The sequence below is a fragment of the Macaca fascicularis genome, chromosome 6 (assembly GCF_037993035.2).
Source record: "Macaca fascicularis isolate 582-1 chromosome 6, T2T-MFA8v1.1".
NCBI classification, from domain to species: domain Eukaryota; kingdom Metazoa; phylum Chordata; class Mammalia; order Primates; family Cercopithecidae; genus Macaca; species Macaca fascicularis.
The window spans coordinates 141529603-141550807 of record NC_088380.1 but is presented as its reverse complement, the minus strand read 5'-3'; the positions used below and the strand labels follow the sequence as shown (position 1 = coordinate 141550807).

The 21205-nt window shown below is 46.0% G+C and overlaps 1 protein-coding gene across 1 annotated transcript in view; it reads right to left on the bottom strand.

Moving 5' to 3' along the window:
• Positions 1-539: 539 nt before the first annotated feature.
• CATSPER3 (cation channel sperm associated 3) overlaps positions 540-21205 on the bottom strand; it is a 45546-nt gene continuing 24880 nt past the window's right edge. The window contains exons 3-8 of the mRNA XM_005557811.5: positions 14520-14759; positions 4090-4272; positions 3257-3397; positions 2748-2867; positions 1709-1866; positions 540-716 (exon numbers count right to left, since the gene is read on the bottom strand). Coding sequence (XP_005557868.2) covers positions 614-716; positions 1709-1866; positions 2748-2867; positions 3257-3397; positions 4090-4272; positions 14520-14759 — 945 coding nt within the window. The 3' untranslated portion in view covers positions 540-613. The remainder of the gene's footprint in view (positions 717-1708; positions 1867-2747; positions 2868-3256; positions 3398-4089; positions 4273-14519; positions 14760-21205) is intronic.

Genomic DNA, 21205 nt, shown 5'->3' with positions numbered 1-21205 from the left:
AACAACCTTCCCCGGGCTCTGTGCAAGGTGCCCTGGCATTGCCAGCAGGCTACTCCCCCAGATTGAGCTCCAGGCCCACACAACAGAATCCTGCCAGTCTTAGCAGCACTCCTTGGGGTGAGCCTTGGGGAAATCAGTGTAGCCTTCCAAAGAGGGGTCTCTGCAGCAGTGGGTCCACAGAGAGAGATGTGACTCTGTCAGTATGAGAACATCCGCACCCAGATCAGCAGGGCCACACCAGTTCAAGGGGGCCATGTGCCTTGGAGGGTGGCTGGAGGTCCTCTTGGTCTGTGGTCCTCAGGCAGCTTCCCCAGGTCCTTGCTGCTAGGTCCAGGGAGCCTAGAGCCAGCACGGGCCCTGGATGTGGCCTCTGGCCAGGACAAGCCTTGAGCCTCCCGCTCCCCATTCCCTAGGTCTGCATGTCCTGTGGTGGGGGATGGGGGATTGGCTCTGGGGAATCACATTTCATAAGCACCTATCCAGGCCCGATCTCAAAGGTGGGGAAATGCCATAATCACAGCAACTCTGGAGAGGACAACTCAGAAAGCCTGTGTTTAATAGGGACCTGTCATAGTCTGCAAGGCTCTCAGCACATGGGTGTCCCCATGCCCAGCTACTTCTCCTCCACCTTTTCCAAGGACTGAGGCTTCTCTTGGGGCAAGTCTTCCAGCATTAGGCCCAGCACATGCACAATCTCATAGTACAGCTCTTGAAGCCTGCAAAATGGAGCAGGAGGAGATGAGATCTGAGGTCAGGGGCAGGCTCCAGGACCCCCTAGCCCCACTGACCACACGTTTGCACCTGCACAGGTGTAGGGTCAAAGAAGAGCAAGGACTTCAGGCCAGATCAGGCTGGGTTGGAATCCTGGATCTGCTACTCTGCCTGGGGTACCCTGGAGCAAGGGATTTTACTTCATGTGTCAGGTTGGAAATAAATTCTTAGGTCCTGAGAGAAGTAACTGTGTGGAGTTGCCCAGACAGTGACTGACCCCCTATTGGGCCAAAAGTGGGCATTCCCCAACAACTCCTTCCTTTTTGGTTTCGCCCATCTCTAAAGCCCTCCAAGCGGCTTTCATTGAGAAGCCAGGCTAATTATATCTGTCCTCACTGAAGAGCCCACTGTAGCTCCCTAGTGCCCACAGCCCACCATAGCTCCTGATGCCCACAACCTGTCCAGCCATCAACCAGGTTTTTACATCCTTCCTGCTCAGTAATGGCTGCTCATAATCCCAGCTGACTCACACTGAGCACAAGCCCTGGGCCAGGCCAGGTGCAGAGCTTCACACACACTGTTTTCATTGAATCAGCCCAGCAGCCCCTCATGTGACAGATGGGAAAGGGGCAGAGAATTGCCCAAGGCCACACAGGAAGGTAGTGGCACAACCAGGCCAGAAGCTGAGACTACCCGGTGGTCTTTCCTCTGCACTCTGGAAAGGGGTTAGTGAGGAGAGGCCTGGAGACTTTAAGGAGCTGGCATTTACATACAAGTCAAGGTGGGTTGGGGAGGGGCAGGAGGGGCAGATTCCCCCAAGCCACAGCCTGTCCACACAGCAGCCCAGCCCCTGTGTATACATGGAATGCTGTACCCCCAAGAAAGCCATGCCACATCAGCACTTCAGTCATCATCCCCCTCACTCTCCCAGGGCACCTGACACAGCCCGACCTCGAGGAAGCCCCAGGGACCAGGGAAGGCTAGGGCTGGAACTGACTTGTGGACAGTTGTGTCCTGGTAGTCCAGAGTGGAAAAGTAGATATCAATGAAGGGTAGGCTAGTGCCAAAATCATCCAAGACCATGGGGTCAGTGTGGTGCAAGGTCTTCTTAAAGTTCTCCACCAGCTCACTGAAACTTTTGCAGTCAGCATTTTCCTAGAGAGGAAAGCATAATGAGAGAGCAGTGATGAGAAGGTGACAGTCGAGCTGCACAGAGGCATGGAGAACCTCCAGGATGGGCCGCAGGCAGCGGCCTGACCCTGGTCCTGGAAGGAAGCTTCAGCCTTGTCACAACTTCATCCTGACCCCTTCTGAACCTGGACTCCTGGGTGAGGCGGTCACCATTGAGGACAGGCAGCACATGAAGTCCAACTGAGGCTCAGCGCAGCCTCTCCCAACCCTGGGCAAACCTTGGCACGGTGAAGACAGGCACATGTCTCCACCCCAGAGAAGAGGCCAAGGAAGGATGCACCCAAAAAGGGAGGGAGGCCTAGCAGAGCACCCGAGGCTCAGCATGGGAGGCTCAGAGCACTCAGGCTCAGAGGGAAAATTCACCCTGGTCCCTCATGGTTGCATCATGCTTGACAGAAAATCTCCAGCCTGGTTTGCTCATTCTTGCTCTGGTTTAAGGAACTTGAGAAAACCAAGGTTGTCTGACACTCTATCAGAGCCTCCGCATCCTTGTCCACTCAGTGGCCTGGGGCCATGGCTGCCTGGCACCCAGTGAGCCCTCAGGAAGAAGCCTCAGCACAGACTGCCTGGCCCCAAAGGGCCCAGCAGTGTAGTTCTGCCCACAACAGAGGGAGATATTATAATCACAGCACTCAACACTCTGAGAGGTCCAGTGAAACACAAAAATGCCAACAGTAAAGGCTGATTCTATAAAACATGGGAGGAAGGCGGCTGTCTTACCTAAGGTTGCAGGTGCCTGAGGCCACCTGCTCTCTACACAGGCACCACGGCCCCTCCTCCTCACCATCCCATCAGCCTGATGATCCATCCACCCATCTGTCCACCTGCCTGCAGGGGCCACTCACCTGTATGTGCATCAGCCTGCTGATCTCCTCCTGCTGCCGCTGCAGAATCACCTGCTTCTCTCCCATGAGCGTCACCTGCCGCTCCAACATCAGCTCTCGCTCAAACTTTTTGATGGAGTCCTAGAGAGTCACACAATGGAGGTCAACTACAGGCTCTTGCTACATGCCCAGACCTAGTCTTTCCTCTTCCTCAGCCTTGCACCACTGCTCAGGCCCTCAGCAGGAGCACTTTTCCCCACACAGTGCCAGCCCCCACTCAAGCTGCCAACTGCAGCTGCAGAGGCTTCCTAGGCCCCACCGTCCTGTTGACCACCATCAGCAGGCAAGGCAAATGCACTGGCTCAGGAAGGAGAGTTGGGCCGGGTGAGGGACAGGCCCAACTGGCCTCCTCTACTCCACTTCATTGGGAAGTCACAGCTACACAGCTCCAGGTCCTCCCTGGAGACTTGCCCTACAGCTCCACGTGCCACACCTGCCCTGACCTCCGATCCTCACAGGCGGGGCCTCACCTCCGTATGCATGATCATCACACCCACGAACATGTTGAGGAAGATGAAAGAGGCGAGCAAGATGAAGATGATGGTGAATGCCCGGCTCAAAGCAAATTCCCGATTGTCCAACTGCTTCTGCAGGTCTGTCCAGCCATCAACCTGCTCAGACAGGGCAGAGTATGCTGAGGGCCCAGGCCCAGTGGCACAGGCCTCCCCTTCACCTACACTAGGGGAGTGCCAGGCCCACTGAGGAGGAGGGTGGCTCTTCTTCCACGTCATCCCCTCAACACCTCTCAGTCCACTGGCTCCAGCACATACGTGATGGCCTGGGAATGCAGAGCACACCTGGCTGGGGATGCTACTGACCAACATGCCTCGAGGTCTCTTTTCTCAAGGCCTCCCAACCCTCCCAGAAAGACACTGCCTCTCTGCCAGGCCCACCTTTGAAAAGACCCCACTCTTTCCAGAGTCCAGCAGAATCTAGATTTCTAGATTTGGGTTTTACATGCTTCTTCTAGGTGGATTTGTGACAGCCGGTTCCCCAAAAGGCTATGTGACATGGGTTTCATTTATAAATTAAACTGAATCCAAATGAATTTGAGAACTCTGCAAAGTCTGATCGCCCTGTGAGACATGTAGAAGCACTCTAAGGAATCACAGGCCTAGAGCGATGGAGCCCTGTGCAGGGAGCTGGCTTGTGATGGGGAACAGACCCCAGCTTCCCTGGGCCCAAATGAGTACCTGGACATGAGGAAAGCCCCATGTGAGGCCCCACATGTCCACACACTCACACCAACTAGGCTGTCCCTTCCCAAGGCCCCTGCCCTCACCACTGTTCCCAAACACAGTACCGTGGCCAAGCTGAAGAGGGTGAAGAAAGCCGCAGCCAGGTTCCCCCAGTTTTCATGGTCACCCTTGTCTGCAGATCCAAACAGGCAGAAGCCCAAGATAGCAAAGATGTACATGAGGAGGAAGAGCAGGAGGAGCACAGAGGCCACAGTGTAGACTGTCTGTCCCACAGCAATGATCAGCGTCTGCAAGGCAGGGACACTGTGGTAGGCGAGGGTGCTGCTGGGCTGGGTGGGCTCCAGGGACAGAGGTCCATTCTGCCCAGTTCACAGCTGTCCCCAGCAACTGGTGCCATGCCTGGCACAAGGCAGATGCTCAATAAGGGTAGGTGGGTGGGTGGGTTGGTTGGTTGGTTGGATAAACTAATGAATTAATGAAGTGAATCAGAACTGTGCCCAGACTGAGGGCTGGATCCATTTAACAGTGCTTCACCAATGTCTGACATCCACTCTCAGTCAATTCTCTCAGGTCTGAGGTGACCACTCCACTTGAACCCCAACCTGACTGTGTGGTCGTCTCAGGGCATCCTGCTCCTGCTTCTCAGCTGAGGGCCAGCCCTGAATGCTCTCTGCCCCAGGCCCAGGAGGAGTAGGGGAACGACCCTGGGAGTGAGTATACAGAGGGCCGAGAGGAATGTGGCTCCCTGGTCCTTGTGGGCCCCGTCTTCACAGGTAGGTCCCTGTCTTGTAACCTCAGTCTTGCCCCATATGAAATGGGCATTTGTCTTATCTCCCCACTACATTGCCCATTTCTGGGAGCACCGTGTATGACTCCTTATTCATTCTTCCTGCTCTGGAGTCTTGCATGCAGTAGGCACTCAATGCATGTTCACCTACCTAGACATTTCACAGACATAACCTCAAGGTAGGTAGGTGTTATCATTCTTCCCATTTCAAAATGAGTGGTCACAGGCTCAAAGAAGCAAACTGTCTTGGCCAGGGTCACACTCCAACACAATGGCAGAGCTGTGACCAACTCTCAAGGCCTTTGCCCCATGCCACCACCTTCAACCACCAATGACCCTGAGCACAGAGACTGTTTGCTGGCTTAGTACTAGGAAAGGAGGTCCTTAGAGCTAAGAAACAAGGCAGTACAGTTTGGACAGTTTGGGGTAACCTGGGAAACAGAGACAGTCCAAGAGTCCCAGGCTGCCCTGCGTGCGGAACGGTTTGGCACTGCCTGCAGGGGTGAATGCACACCAGATGCCTCCCATCTCTCCTTGGGAAAAGAAAATAAGTGTTTTTGGATTAACTGCAAAAGAGCAGAGATTTTTTTTTTTTTTTTTTTTTTTTTTTTTGAGACAGAGTCTCGCTCTGTCGCCCAGGCTAGAGTGCAGTGGCGCGATCTCGGCTCACTGCAAGCTCCGCCTCCCAGGTTCACGCCATTCTCCTGCCTCAGCCTCCTGAGTAGCTGGGATTACAGGCACCCACCACCACGCCTGGCAATTTTTTTTTTTTTTTTTTTTTTTGTATTTTTAGTAGAGATGGGGGTTTCACATGTTAGCCAGGATGGTCTCGATCTCCTGACCTTGTGATCCACCCACCTTGGCCTCCCAAAGTGCTGGGATTACAAGTGTGAGCCACCGCGCCCAGCCAAGATTTTTTTTTTCTTAATGCCTTCCTCCCCACTAAACAGAGGCAGAACTTCTTTCCCAAGGACTAAGACGAAAGCAGTAAATCCTCATGAGAAAAAAAAAAGCTGTGATGAGATGTGGTCTGCAGATCAGGTTTTTAGTGGGAAGGGAGGAACACTGGGTAGTAGAACCCAAAGCCTGTGCAGAAGAGTTGCGGGGAGACCTGGCTGGGCCTCCCACCTCCAGGCCGGCCCATAAGCTGGCGCCACCTAAGGTCCAAGCTGAGCAACCTTGAGAGCAGCAGTGGAGGAACAGACACGCCCTCCTGGGAGCCCCATATAGGACCCATGACAGCTGGATTTGGCCAAATTCTTTAAGCACAATCCACGCAGGCCTTCTAGGGCACAGTCCAGAAAGGTACGGAAATCCAGTCCTAGGAGAGGGTTGCCCAGTTCCCCTTAGGCCGGTAGCTCCCTCCTGAGGAAGTCCTAAGCTTTTGAGGCCCATAGTGTGGCCCCCATTGGATGTGTGATTTTGAATTCCCAAATTCTTTTGCGGGGGGCAATTCCCTGTACCCAGTTCAGCTCTCCCGGGCTCTGGATCAAGCCACAGCCCTGGGGCATTCTGGATGTGGAAACGAGCTCCAGGCAAAGCAGATGCCCAGGCCCAGTGCTTGGAGGGAGCCCTCCTACACAGCCCCTTGGATGTGTGGAAGATGATCCGGCCCCAGGAGGAGGAGGCGGGGAGGAAGGGGGACTAATGCTCACACCACAGCCCAGCATCTGAAGGTTGTTTCCAGGCTGAAACGCAGATGAACATTCGTGCATCTCTGTGCAAAACAACATTTCCTCATGGTGCAGGTTTATTGTCATGAGGTAGAAGGCAGAGTGTCATTTTAATCAATCTGGGGTCAGGAGCCAAAAATGTGCCAGAGTGCCATCTCTGGGCTCTGAGATTGTAGCCCTTTATTTAAGGGCTCCTTTAGACTTGAATTAATACAAATTAGCTCAGAGGTGCAAGTGCCGACCATGGGCAGGTCCAGCTCCCTCTGGCCAGCAGGCCAGCCAACATTCAGAGGGCATGTTATCCAGGGTCACTTCTGTGCCTCTGGGGCTCTGAGGTCCTATGACATCCCAAGGCTACAGGACAGCCACAGCTCAGGGTGGTTGGTGATCCCCAGGGAATCACTCTAGGATGCAAGGCCCTGCTTAATGACAGAAAAACCATGAGGCCAAACCTGGGGTGCATGCGTGTGTGCTTGTTGCCCCTTGCATGCCCAGGGTCTCTGTGCATGCCTACAAGGGCAAAAGGCTGAGCAGTCCCCAAGCAGGCCAGCTTGCTCTGGGATACAGCCCTTGGCCAGCAGGAGCCTCTGCCACAACATAGAAAAGACAGGTGCACTGAGCCAGCAGCCAGTGTCCCCAGCCTTGAGGTGCCAGTCTGGTCACTGCCCCTGCCCCTTTCTTCCAACATGGAAGCCCTCCCTGCCACCAGTCCTTTCTGCTTCCCTCCTCTCCCTTCTGAACCTGGACTCCTGGGTGAGGCGGTCACCATTGAGGACAGGCAGCACATGAAGTCCAACTGAGGCTCAGCGCAGCCTCTCCCAACCCTGGGCAAACCTTGGCACGGTGAAGACAGGCACATGTCTCCACCCCAGAGAAGAGGCCAAGGAAGGATGCACCCAAAAAGGGAGGGAGGCCTAGCAGAGCACCCGAGGCTCAGCATGGGAGGCTCAGAGCACTCAGGCTCAGAGGGAAAATTCACCCTGGTCCCTCATGGTTGCATCATGCTTGACAGAAAATCTCCAGCCTGGTTTGCTCATTCTTGCTCTGGTTTAAGGAACTTGAGAAAACCAAGGTTGTCTGACACTCTATCAGAGCCTCCGCATCCTTGTCCACTCAGTGGCCTGGGGCCATGGCTGCCTGGCACCCAGTGAGCCCTCAGGAAGAAGCCTCAGCACAGACTGCCTGGCCCCAAAGGGCCCAGCAGTGTAGTTCTGCCCACAACAGAGGGAGATATTATAATCACAGCACTCAACACTCTGAGAGGTCCAGTGAAACACAAAAATGCCAACAGTAAAGGCTGATTCTATAAAACATGGGAGGAAGGCGGCTGTCTTACCTAAGGTTGCAGGTGCCTGAGGCCACCTGCTCTCTACACAGGCACCACGGCCCCTCCTCCTCACCATCCCATCAGCCTGATGATCCATCCACCCATCTGTCCACCTGCCTGCAGGGGCCACTCACCTGTATGTGCATCAGCCTGCTGATCTCCTCCTGCTGCCGCTGCAGAATCTCCTCCTGCTGCCGCTGCAGGCCAACATTCAAATCCAGGAAATACAGAGAACGCCACAAAGATACTCCTCGAGAAGAGCAACTCCAAGACACATAATTGCCAGATTCACCAAAGTTGAAATGAAGGAAAAAATGTTAAGGGCAGCCAGAGAGAAAGGTCAGATTATCCACAAAGGGAAGCCCATCAGACTAACAGCGGATCTCTCGGCAGAAACTCTACAAGCCCGAACAGAGTGGGGGCCAATATTCAACATTCTTAAAGAAAAGAATTTTCAACCCAGAATTTCATATCCAGTCAAACTAAGCTTCATAAGTGAAGGAGAAATAAAATCCTTTACAGACAAGCAAATGCTGAGAGATTTTGTCACCACCAGGCCTGCCTTACAAGAGCTCCTGAAGGAAGCACTAAACATGGAAAGGAACAACTGGCACCAGCCACTGCAAAAACATGCCAAATTGTAAAAACCATTCATGCTAGGAAGAAACTGCATCAACTAACAAGCAAAATAACCAGCTAACATCATAATGACAGGATCAAATTCACACATAACAATATAAACCTTAAATGTAAATGGGCTAAATGCTCCAATTAAAAGATACAGACTGGCAAATTGGATAAAGAGTCAAGACCCATTAGTGTGCTGTATTCAGGAGACCCATGTCACATGCAGAGACACACATAGGCTCAAAATAAAGGGAAGGAGGAAGATCTACCAAGCAAATGGAAAACAAAACAAAAAAAAAAGCAGGGGTTGCAATCCCAGTCTCCGATAAAACAGACTTTAAACCAATAAAGATCAAAAGAGACAAAGAAGGTCATTACATAATGGTAACGGGATCAACTCATCAAGAAGAGTTAACTATCCTAAATATATATGCACCCAATACAAGCACCCAGATTCATAAAGCAAGTCCTTAGAGACCTACAAAGAGACTTAGACTCCCACACAATAATAATGGGAGACTTTAACACCCCACTGTCAACATTAGACAGATCCACGAGACAGAAAGTTAACAAGGATATCCAGGAATTGAACTCAGCTCTGCACGAAGCAGACCTAATAGACATCTACAGAACTTTGCACCCCAAATCAACAGAATATACATTCTTCTCAGCACCACATCGCACTTATTCCAAAATTGACCACACAGTTGGAAGTAAAGCACTCCTCAGCAAATGTAAAAGAACAGAAATTAAAACAAACTGTGTCTCAGATCACAGTGCAATCAAACTAGAAACTCAGGATTAAGAAACTCACTCAAAACCACTCAACTACATGGAAACCGAACAACCTGCTCCTGAATGACTACTGGGTACATAACGAAATGAAGGCAGAAATAAAGATGTTCTTTGAAACCAATGAGAACAAAGACACAACATACCAGAATCTCTGGGACACATTTAAAGTAGTGTGTAGAGGGAACTTTATAGCTCTAAATGCCCACAAGAGAAAGCAGGAAAGATCTAAAATTGACACCCTAACATCACAATTAAAAGAACTAGAGAAGCAAGAGCAAACACATTCAAATGCTAGCAGAAGACAAGAAATAACTAAGATCAGAGCAGAACTGAAGGAGATAGAGACACAAAAAAAGGCTTTCAAAAAATCAATGAAACCAGGAGCTGGTTTTTTGAAAAGATCAACAAAATTGATAGACTGCTAGCAAGACTAATAAAGAAGAAAAGAGAGAAGAATGAAATAGAAGCAATAAAAAATGATAAAGGGGTTATCACCACCGATCCCACAGAAATACAAACTACCATCAGAGAATACTATAAACACCTCTATGCAAATAAACTAGAAAATCTAGAAGAAATGGATAAATTCCTGGACACATACACCCTCCCAAGACTAAACCAGGAAGAAGATGAATCCCTGAATAGACCAATAACAGGCTCTGAAATTGAGGCAATAATTAATAGCCTACCAACCAAAAAAAGGCCAAGACCAGACGGATTCATAGCCGAATTCTACCAGAGGTATAAGGAGGAGCTGGTACCATTCCTTCTGAAACTATTCCAATCAATAGAAAAAGAGGGACTCCTCCCTAACTCATTTTATGAGGCCAGCATCATCCTGAGCCAAAGCCTGGCAGAGACACAACAAAAAAAGAGAATTTTAGACCAATATCCCTGATGAACATTGATGCAAAAATCCTCAATAAAATACTGGCAAACCAATCCAGAGCACATCAAACAGCTTATCCACCATGATCACGTGGGCTTCATCCCTGGGATGCAAGGCTGGTTCAACACATGCAAATCAGTAAATGTAATCCATCATATAAACAGAACCAAAGACAAAAACCACAAGATTATCTCAATAGATGCAGAAAAGGCCTTCAACTAAATTCAATAGCTCTTCATGCTAAAAACTCTCAATAAATTAGGTATTGATGGGACGTATCTCAAAATAGTAAGAGCTATTTATGACAAACCTACAGCCAATATCATACTGAATGGGCAAAAACTGGAAGCATTCCCTTTGAAAACTGGCACAAGACAGGGATGCCCTCTCTCACCACTCCTATTCAACATGGTGTTGGAAGTTCTGGCCAGGGCAATCAGGTAGGATAAAGAAATAAAGGGTATTCAATTAGGAAAAGAGGAAGTCAAATTGTCCCTGTTTGCAGATGACATGATTGTATATTTAGAAAACCCCATTGTCTCAGCCCAAAATCTCCTTAAGCTGATAAGCAACTTCAGCAAAGTCTCAGGATACAAAATTAATGTGCAAAAATCACAAACACTCCTATACGCCAGTAACAGACAAACAGACAGCCAAATCATGAGTGAACTCCCATTCACAATTGCTTCAAAGAGAATAAAATACCTAGGAATCCAACTTACAAAGGATATGAAGGACCTCTTCAAGGAGAACTAAAAACCACTGCTCAACAAAATAAAAGAGGACACAAACAAATGGAAGAATGTCCCATGCTCATGGATAGGAAGAATCAATATTGTGAAAATGGCCATACTGCCCAAGGTAATTGATAGATTCAATGCCATCCCCATTAAGCTACCAATGACTTTCTTCGCAGAATTGAAAAAAACTACTTTAAAGTTCATATGGAACCAAAAAAGAGCCCGCATTGCCAAGACAATCCTAAGCAAAAAGAACAAAGCTGGAGGCACCATGCTACCTGACTTCAAACTATACTACAAGGCTACAGTAACCAAAACAGCATGGTACTGGTACCAAAACAGAGATATAGACCAACAGAATAGAATAGAGCCCTCAGAAATAATATCACACAACTACAACCATTTGATCTTTGACAAACCTGACAAAAGCAAGAAATGGGGAAAGGATTCCTATTCAATAAATAGTACTGGGAAAACTGGCTAGCCATATGTAGGAAGCTGAAACTGGATCCCTTCCTTAAACCTTATACAAAAATTAATTCAAGATGGATTAAAGACTTAAATGTGGCACCTAAAACCATAAAAACCCTAGAAGAAAACCTAGGCAATACCATTCAGGACATGGGCATGGGCAAGGACTTCATGTCTAAAACACCAAAATAATTGCAACAAAAGCCAAAATTGACAAATGGGATCTAATTAAACTAGAGAGCTTCTGCACAGCAAAAGAAACTACCATCAGAGTGAACAGGCAACCTACAGAATGGGAGAAAATTTTTCCAATCTGCCCATTTGACAAAAGGTTAATATCCAGAATCTACAAAGAACTCAAACAAATTTACAACAAAAAATCAAACAACCCCATCAAAAAGGGGGTGAAGGATATGAACAGACACTTCTCAAAAGAAGACATTCATGCAGGCAACAGACACATGAAAAAATGCTCGGGCCGGGCGCGGTGGCTCAAGCCTGTAATCCCAGCACTTTGGGAGGCCGAGATGGGCGGATCACGAGGTCAGGAGATTGAGACCATCCTGGCTAACCCAGTGAAACCCCGTCTCTACTAAAAGATACAAAAACTTAGCCAGGCAAGGTGGCCCCGCTACTTGAGTAGCGCCTGTAGTCCCAGCTACTCGGGAGGCTGAGACAGGAGAATGGCGTGAACCCGGGAGGCAAAGCTTGCAGTGAGCTGAGATCCGGCCACTGCACTCCAGCCTGGGCGACAGAGCGAGACTCCGTCTCAAAAAAAAAAAAAAGAAAAAAAAAAAAAGAAAAAATGCTCATCATCACTGGCCATCAGAGAAATGCAAATCAAAACCACAATGAGATACCATCTCACATCAGTTAGAATGGTGATCATTAAAAAGTCAGGAAACAACAGGTGCTGGAGAGGATGTGGAGAAATAGGAACATTTTTACACTGTTGGTGGGAGCGGAAACTAGTTCAACCATTGTGGAAGACAGTATGGCGATTCCTCAAGGATCACGAACTAGAAATACCATTTGACTCAGCCATCCCATTACTGGGTATATACCCAAAGGATTATAAATCATGCTGCTATAAAGACATATGCACACGTATGTTAATCACGGTACTATTCACAATTGCAAAGACTTGGAACCAACCCAAATGCCCATCAATGATAGACTGGATTAAGAAAAGGTGGCACATACACACCATGGAATACGATGCAGCCATAAAAAGGATGAGTTCATCTCCTTTGTAGGGACATGGATGAAGCTGGAAACCATCATTCTCAGCAAACTATCACAAGGACAGAAAACCAAACACCACATGTTCTCACTCATAGGTGGGAATTGAACAATGAGAACACTTGGACACAGGAAGGGGAACATCACACACCAGGGCCTGTTGTAGGGTGGGGGTACGGGGGAGGGATAGTATTAGGAGATATACCTAATGTAAATGATGAGTTAATGGGTGCAGCACACCAACATGGCACATGTATACCTATGTAACAAACCTGCACATTGTGCACATGTACCCTAGAACTTAAAGTATAAGAAAGAAAGAAAGAAAGAAAGAAAGAAAGAAAGAAAGAAAGAAAGAAAGAAAGAGAGAGAGAGAGAGAGAGAGAGAGAGAGAGAGAGAGAAAGAAAGAAAGAAAGAAAGAAAGAAAGAAAGAAAGAAAGAAAGAAAGAAAGAAAGAAAGAAGAAAGAAAGAAAGAAAGAAAGAAAGAAAGAAAGAAAGAAAGAAAGAAAGAAAGAAAGAAAGAAAGAAAGAAAGAAAGAAAGAAAGAAAGAAAGAAAGAAAGAAAGAAAGAGAAAGAAAGAACGAACTGGAGGAGAAGCCAGGGTTTGGGATTTGAGGTTGGGGATGGGGGTGAGTGACAAGTTCAGTTTAGACACATCAAATTTGAGAAGCCTGTGAGATGCCCAGGGTGCAGTTGGGTCTAAAGGTGAAAGAGAGAGGGGTAGGCAGGTGGAGGGTCCTGGAAAGTGGAAAAGATCACCCAGAGAGGATGTGCAGAGGGAGCAGAGGAGGAGAACTCAGGGACCATCCTGAGAAAACAGCGTGTATGAGCCAGGCAAAGGATAAACACTCCTGACAAGTCAGGCTGGAGGAAAACCAAGAGAAAGGAGTGACACGGATGCCAAGGGAATTGGCCACTGGATTTGAAGACAAGGAGGATGCTGGCAACCTCAGAGAGGCTAGATATTCTGGAGTGTAGGGAAAGCAGCTAGGGCATAAATGATGGACAGGGAAGTGGGACTGGAAGTACAGACACTTTTTCCCAGAGGATTCGCCATGAAGAGAAGGAGAGGGCAGGCTGGATTGCGTTGTTTGAGAGGGGACACACACAGGCAGGCGCTTGCTTACATGACAGCAAGAAACAAACGAAGGTGTATGCGTGGCAGGGGAGACCTCTAACGCTCCCCTTCTCTTCTCTACCCAGGCCTGGGGCTCCCAGAATGTGGGGCCAGGCCCTAGACAGCAAGCCACCAAAGCCCAGGCGAGGGGCAGCCCCTGACAGGACAGGTCAACACACCCTGACTGAACACAGGAACCCAGACCAGCCCCCGCCTGGAGAAGCATGGACACTGGGTGCAGAGCTAGGTGAACCTACTGTGCACAGGACAAGTGCCTGAGGGCACGATTCAGGGCAGGGGGGCAGCCCTGAGGTTCTTTCTGAAGCCTCTGAGTCAAGGGAGTGTTGGTCACTCCATGGTTTTCAGCAACCCAGAAAGACTTCTCAGCAGCAGTAGCCCTTCTAGAGCCACCTTACAGAAGCACAGACTATTCCCAGCAAGACAGCAGCAGACTCTCAGCTATTTGGGGAAAGCAGCTAGTGGCCTGGGCCACCAAAAAGCTGAGGCGTCCTGGGTATGTAGTTCAAAGGATGTGTAGCATAAGAAAATCAGGCACTTCGCAGCACAAGAGAGAGGAAAAGTTCAGATGTGGCCTCTGGAGTCAGACACACCTTTCAGATCTCAGCTCTGACATTTCACTGCTGGGTGACCTCAATTTCTTCATCTGTAAAATGGAGCTAATAATACCGTTCTTAGAATTGTTTTAAGAGTAAATGAGATAATATTGGTAAAGATCAACCTGCCACACACGTTGGACTCAACAACTGGAAGATGGTAGTACAGTCATTATTTCCTTAGGGCCTTCGGGGCAAATGGGCCTACAGCCTGCCCTCCCAGCACCATGGCACCCCCAGCGCACTCACCCGGATGCCCCGGCTATAGCCGATAAGCTTGAGGATGCGCAGGGACTGCATGCCATCAGCGATATTCACGTAACTGAACTGTCTGCCCATGAGCTCGCGGACGGTATAGGGGAGAAGCATAATGATCATAACGATCACATCCAGCACGTTGTAGCCGTTCTTCCAGTAGTTGATGGGGTCCACATAGAGCTTCATGGACAACTCAGATGTGCAGATGGACACAAAGAAGATCTCCGAGAGCTACAGGGGTAGCAAAGGTTGGAGAAGTCAGACCGAGCTGCACAGCCCTAGAGCTCTGGCCTGCTCCCTGCCTGAGCCCTGGAAGGGGTGCTCCTAAGTCACCCATGTGACAGAGAAACCCAGGTAGAGTTCCTGGCACACAGCGGACACTTAGTGTGCCTGACTCCCTTCCCCTTCTCTGTCCTTCCTACCCCGTGGCCCTATGCCTGGGGCTGGGTGTGACCCTGGGTACTTGGGAATGACTGACTGGCAGACAGAATGACTGTATAGGCTCTAGCATACTGCAACTCAACCTGAATATAAGGTTTCCCAAGGGAAGGTCCCAAGAGTTTTCTGACCAACTTGAATATACAAACTTTTAGGAATATAGATGAAATACACAGATATCTACTTCTGTTTAATCTATTAACTTAATCATACATATTCAATCTGTTTCTGAAGAATATTCTTTTAGTTTATGAACCAATCTTCTTCAAATTCTTTTCATGCATCTACAACTCTAATGGCTTTGCTTTTACCAAGAAGTACGCTTTGTGTCATCCAAGTGTTTCCTTCCCATCACATGTTGACTATCACGCAATTCCATTCACTCACTGGAAGAGCTGTGATTGGGCACCCACCCTGTACCAAGCAAACATCATTTTAGGCACTGGGAAATGCAACAATGAGTAAGACAGAAAATGTCCAGCCCCCAGGAAGCTTACAGTCTAGTAGGAGAGACAGAAATAAATGCTGGAACAAATGTATATAGAATATAATGTCAGGCAGGAAGGAAAATAAACCAGCCAAAGGAGATAAAGGGACTCACCAGGTTGGAGAAGAGGCAGTCCTAGCAGCTATTTTAAAAAAGATGGAAGCAACCAAACACAGAAGGACAAATATCACATGTTCTCACTCATCTGTGGGAGCTAAAAAAGTGGATCTCATGAAGATAAAGAGTAGACTGGTGGTTACCAGAGGCCAGGAAGGGCAGGGGATGAAGAGAGGTTGGTTAATGGTTACAAATATACACTGAGAAGAAATAAGACCTAATGTTCAATAGATCAATGAAGTGACTATAGTTAACATCAGTCTATTGTGCATTTCAAGATAACTAGAAGAGAATAATTCAAATGCTCCTAGCATAAGAAAAAGATAAATATTTAAGGCAATTATCCTGATTTGATTATATGAATGTATCAAGTTATCACATGTAGCCCAAAATACGTATATCTAATATGTATTGGAAGGAAGGAAGGAAGGAAGGAAGGAAGGAAGGAAGGAAGGAAGGAAGGAAGGAAGGAAGGAAGGAAGGAGGGAGGGAGGGAGGGAGGGAGGGAGGGAGGGAGGGAGGGAGGGAGGAAGGAAGAAAGAAAAGAAGGAAGGGAGGGAGGTAGGGAGGGAGGGAAAGAAAGGTAGTCAACAGAGGTCTCACTGAACCCAGGAATCGAGACAAAATAAAAACTGGGGGGAAAACCTTGAGGAAGTGAAGGAATGATGAGTCCAAGAGCCCTAGGGAGAAAAAGAGGCCGTTCAAGGAACAACAAAGTCAGCAGGGCTAGAACAGAAACAGGGAGAGCAGAGCAGGAGAGGTGGTTAGACAAGCAAACTGTCATGCCTTGTAGGCCTGGTGAGGACTTTGAATTTTAATCTCAGCCTCGGAGGATTTTGAGGAAGGAAGTGATCTGAACTAATTTACATTTTTAAGATATCTCAAAACGATTCTTGTATGTTTTATTGTACACATGTCTAAAGTATCTCTCAGATATATACCTAGGAGTGGAATTACTGCGTTGTAGGATATGAATGTCTTAACTTCACTATATATGGGCAAATTGTTTTCTGAAGTTATTGAACCAATCTACTTTAATATCAGCAATGTTCCTCTTGTTCTACATCCTTGCTAACACTTTGACTATCAGACTTCATCAATCTAACGAATATGAAATAGTATCCTATTTTTAAATTTTTGTTTCTCTAATTATGAATCAAGTTGGGCATTTTTATATGTTTAAATTATGAATTGCCTGTTTCTAATCTTTTGCCAAATTTTCTGCTGTATTGTTTTGTCTTCTTCTTATTGATCAGGAAGACATCTTCTATACATTTTGAATCCTAATGCTTTGCCTGTTGTATGTGTTACAAATATCTTCTCCTACACCAACTTATCACATTGACTTTTCACCTTTTTTATAGTTTTTTGTTTGTTTGTTTGTTTGTTTGTGACAGAGTCTCACTTTGTCACCCAGGCTGGAGTGCAGTGGCACAATCTCAGCTCACTGCAACCTCTGCCTCCCAGGTTCAAGTGATTCTCCTGACTCAGCTTCCCAGGTAGCTGGGATTACAGGCGCCTGCCACCACACCTGGCTAATTTTTGTATTTTTAGTAGAGATGGGGTTTCACCATGTTGGCCAGGCTGATTTCGAACTCCTGACCTCAAGTGATCTGCCTGGGTCGGCCTCCCAAAGTGCTGGGATTACAGGTGTGAGCCACCATGCCTGGACAGTTTTATATGTTTATAATTATATCTTCCATGCAGGTAAACCATATAGTCCAGGTTTGTTCGTTTTGGGTAGTAGAAATTTTAAACTAAGACAATGCTTTATAGCCATTAAAGGATATATAATATTTATTTCAGGTTTTTGCTTTCTTATTGAGAGTCAGTTTTATAATTTTTTTAAGAAAATTATCTATTTCAGCTAGGTTTTCAAACTTATTGGCATAAAATTGTTAGATTTCTGATATCTACTGTATCTATACTTCCCTTTTTAATTCCTAATTTAGGGCTTCTATTTATCTTGATCGTCTCATGAAGAAAGTTCTTTATTTTATAATTATTTTCTGAGAGCTAACTTTTGGTTTTGTTGATACTTTCTAAATATATTCTATTGAATCTTCATTTTCTCTTTCATCAATTTCTACTCTTATCTTTACTATTTCCTTCTTTCTACTGTTTTTGGTGTTATTCTGTGGCTCTTTTCCCAACAGTTCAGCTCATTAATTTTTAAAATTGAGATATCATTTAAATACCACAAAATTCACTATTTTTAAGTGTAGAATTTAGTAGTTTTTTTTGTTTGTTTTAGTTTTTAGTATTTTGTACCTTTTTATTGTGGTAAAATATACATCAAATGTATCATTTTTAACCATTTTAAGGTGTACAGTTCAGTGGCACTAAGCGCATTCACAATATTGTACAACTATCACTAGCATTTCCAGAAGGATTTCATCATCCCAAATGGAAACTCTGTACCCAATAAACAGTAAGTTCTCATTGCCCTCTCCCTGCAACCCTAGGTAATCTCTAGTCTACTCTCTGATGGTATGAATTTGCCTATTCTAGGTATCTCATATGGGTGAAATCATACAATATTTGTCCCTTTGTGTCTGGCTTATTTCACTTCATGGAATGTTTCCAAGGTTCATTCCACCTTGTAGCACAGGGAACAGAATAGCAGAATTCTATTTCTAGTATGTGTTAGTTTCTGACTTAAAAATATAATTCTATTCCTTTTTAAAGATGAATAATATAGCATTGTATGCATCTACCATATTTTGTTTATCTATTCATCTGTTGATGGGCATTTAGGCTGCTTCCACATTTTGACTATTGTGAATAATGCGGTTATGAACATGTATGCACATACAAGTATCTGTTTGAGTCCCCGCTTTCCAATCTTTTGTGTATATACCCAGAAGTGGAATTGCTAGATCATGGAATACTATGTTTAACTTTTTGAGAATCTGCCAAACTGTTTTCCGCAGTAGTTGTCCCATTGTTACACTCCCACAAGCAATGCAGAATAGTTCTAATTTATCTACATCTTCACCAACACTTGTTATTGTCCATTTGTTGTTGTTGCTTGTTTGTTTGTTTTTTGAGACGGAGTCTTGCTCTGTCGCCCAGGCTGGAGTGCAGTGCATGATCTTCTCACTGCAACCTCTGCCTCCCAGGTTCAAGCGATTCTCCTGCCTCAGCCTCCCGAGTAGCTGGGATTACTGGCACCCGCCACCACACCTGGCTAATTTTTGTATTTTCAGTAGAGATGAGGTTTCACCATGTTGGCCAAACTGGTCTCGAACTCCTGATCTCAACTGATTCACTTGCCTCGGCCTCCCAAAGTGCTAAGCTTACAGGCGTGAGCCACTGCACCCGGCCCCATTTTTTATTGTTTTTTAATAATAACTATTCTAATAGGTGTGAAATTGTATCTCATTGTGGTTTTCATTTGCATTTCCCTAATGACTAGTGATGTGAAACATCTTTTCATGTGCTTATTGGCCATTTGTAATATCTACTTTGGAGAAATGTCTACGTAAGTCTTTTGCCCATTTTTAGATTGGGTTGCTTGTTTTGTTGATGCTGTTGAGTTGTAGAAGTTCTTTATATATTCTAGATATCAATTCTTTATCAGATATATAATTTGCAAATATTTTCTCTCATTCTATGGATTGTCTTTTCACTTTTTTTTTTTTTCTCAAAACAGGGTCTTGCTCTGTCACCCAGGCTGGAGTGTAGTGGCACGACCATGGCTCACTGCAGCCTCAACCTCCCAGGCTCAAGCGATCCTCACACCTCAGCCTCCCAAGTAGCTGGGACCATAGGCACATGCCACCACACCTGGCTAATTTTTGTATTTTTTGCAGACAGGGTTTCGTCAGGTTGGTCTAAACTCAAACTGGGCTCAAGCGATCCTCCCACCTCAGCCTCTCAAAGTGCTGAAACTACAGGTATGAACCACCATACTCAGCCTCTTCTCACCTTCTTGACAGTGTCCTTAGATGCATGAATGTTTTAATTTGATGAAGTCCAATTTGTCTGTTTTTTCTTTTATTGTCTGTACTTTTAATGTCATGTGTAAGAATCCATTACCAAATCCAAGTTCATGAAGATTTACCCCTTTGTTTTCTTCTAAAAGTTTTAGTTCTTATATTTTGGTTGTTGATTTAGTTTGTTTTTGTACATGGTGTGAGGTAGGTGTCAAACTTCAGTCTTTTGCAGGTGAATACCAAGTTGTCCAAATACTATTTGTTGAAGAGACTACTACTTTTTCCCCATTGAATGGTCTTGACCCCCTTGTCAAAAAATCAATTGACCATAGATATTTGAATTTATTTCTAGATTCTCAGTTCTATTCCCTTGGTCTATATGTCTATCCTATTGCTAGTACCATGCTGTTTTGATTGCTATATCTTGGTAGTCAGTTTTGAAGTCAGAAAGTGCAAGTCCTCCAACTTTGTTCCTTGTTTTCAATATTGTTTTAGCTATTTGGGGCCCTTTCACATCCATATGAATTTGAAGATCTCCTTTCCCATTTCTGCAACAACAAAAAAACTATTGGAATTTTGACAGAAATTGCATTGCATCTGTAGATTGCTTTGAAAAGTATTGCCATTTTAACAAGATTAAGTCTTCTCTTCCATGAACACAGGATGTCTTTTCAGTTATTCAAGTCTCTTTAATTTCTTTCAGCAACGTTTTGTAGTTTTCAGTATTCATCTCTCACTACCTTAATTTTTTTCCTAGGTATTTTATTCTTTTGGATGCTCTTGTAAAGATAATTTTCTTGGCCGGGCGCGGTGGCTCAAGCCTGTAATCCCAGCACTTTGGGAGGCCGAGACGGGTGGATCACGAGGTCAGGAGATCGAGACCATCCTGGATAACACGGTGAAACCCCGTCTCTACTAAGAAATACAAAAAACTAGCCGGGCAAGGTGGCGGGTGCCTGTAGTCCCAGCTACTCGGGAGGCTGAGGCCGGAGAATGGCGTGAACCCGGGAGGCGGAGCTTGCAGTGAGCTGAGATCCGGCCACTGCACTCCAGCCTGGGCTACAGAGCGAGACTCCGTCTCAAAAAAAAAAAAAAAAAAGATAATTTTCTTAATTTCCTTTTCAGATTATTAATTGATAGTGCATAGAAATACAATTGATTTTTTTCAGTTAATACAGTACAGAGAAAAAAAGAAATATAATTGATTTTGTTGTTAATCTTGTATCTTGCAACTTTGCTGAATTTGTTTAATACCTCTTGTGTGTGTGTGAGTATACGGATTCTTTTAGGATTTCCTATATATAAGACCAAGTAATCTGCAAATAGAGATACAGGCATGCCTTGTTTTATTGCACTTCACTTTATTGCACTGTGCAGACACTGCAAGTTTTTCACAAATTTAACTTTTGTGGCAACCCTACATTAAGCAAGTCTATAGGTGTCATTTTTCCAACAGTGTGTGCTCATTTCATGTTTCTGTGTCATATTTTGGTAATTCTCACAATATTTCCAAATTTTTCATTATTATTATATCTGTTATGGTTATCTGTGATCAGTGATCTTTGATGTTACTATTGTGAAAGGAAAATATCCTGGGCACTGAAATCACTAAGCTAAAGGGAGAAGTCAAGCTGAGAACTGCGTAGGGCAAACCTGCCTCCCATTCTATTCAAAGTCACCCCTCTACTCACTGAGAT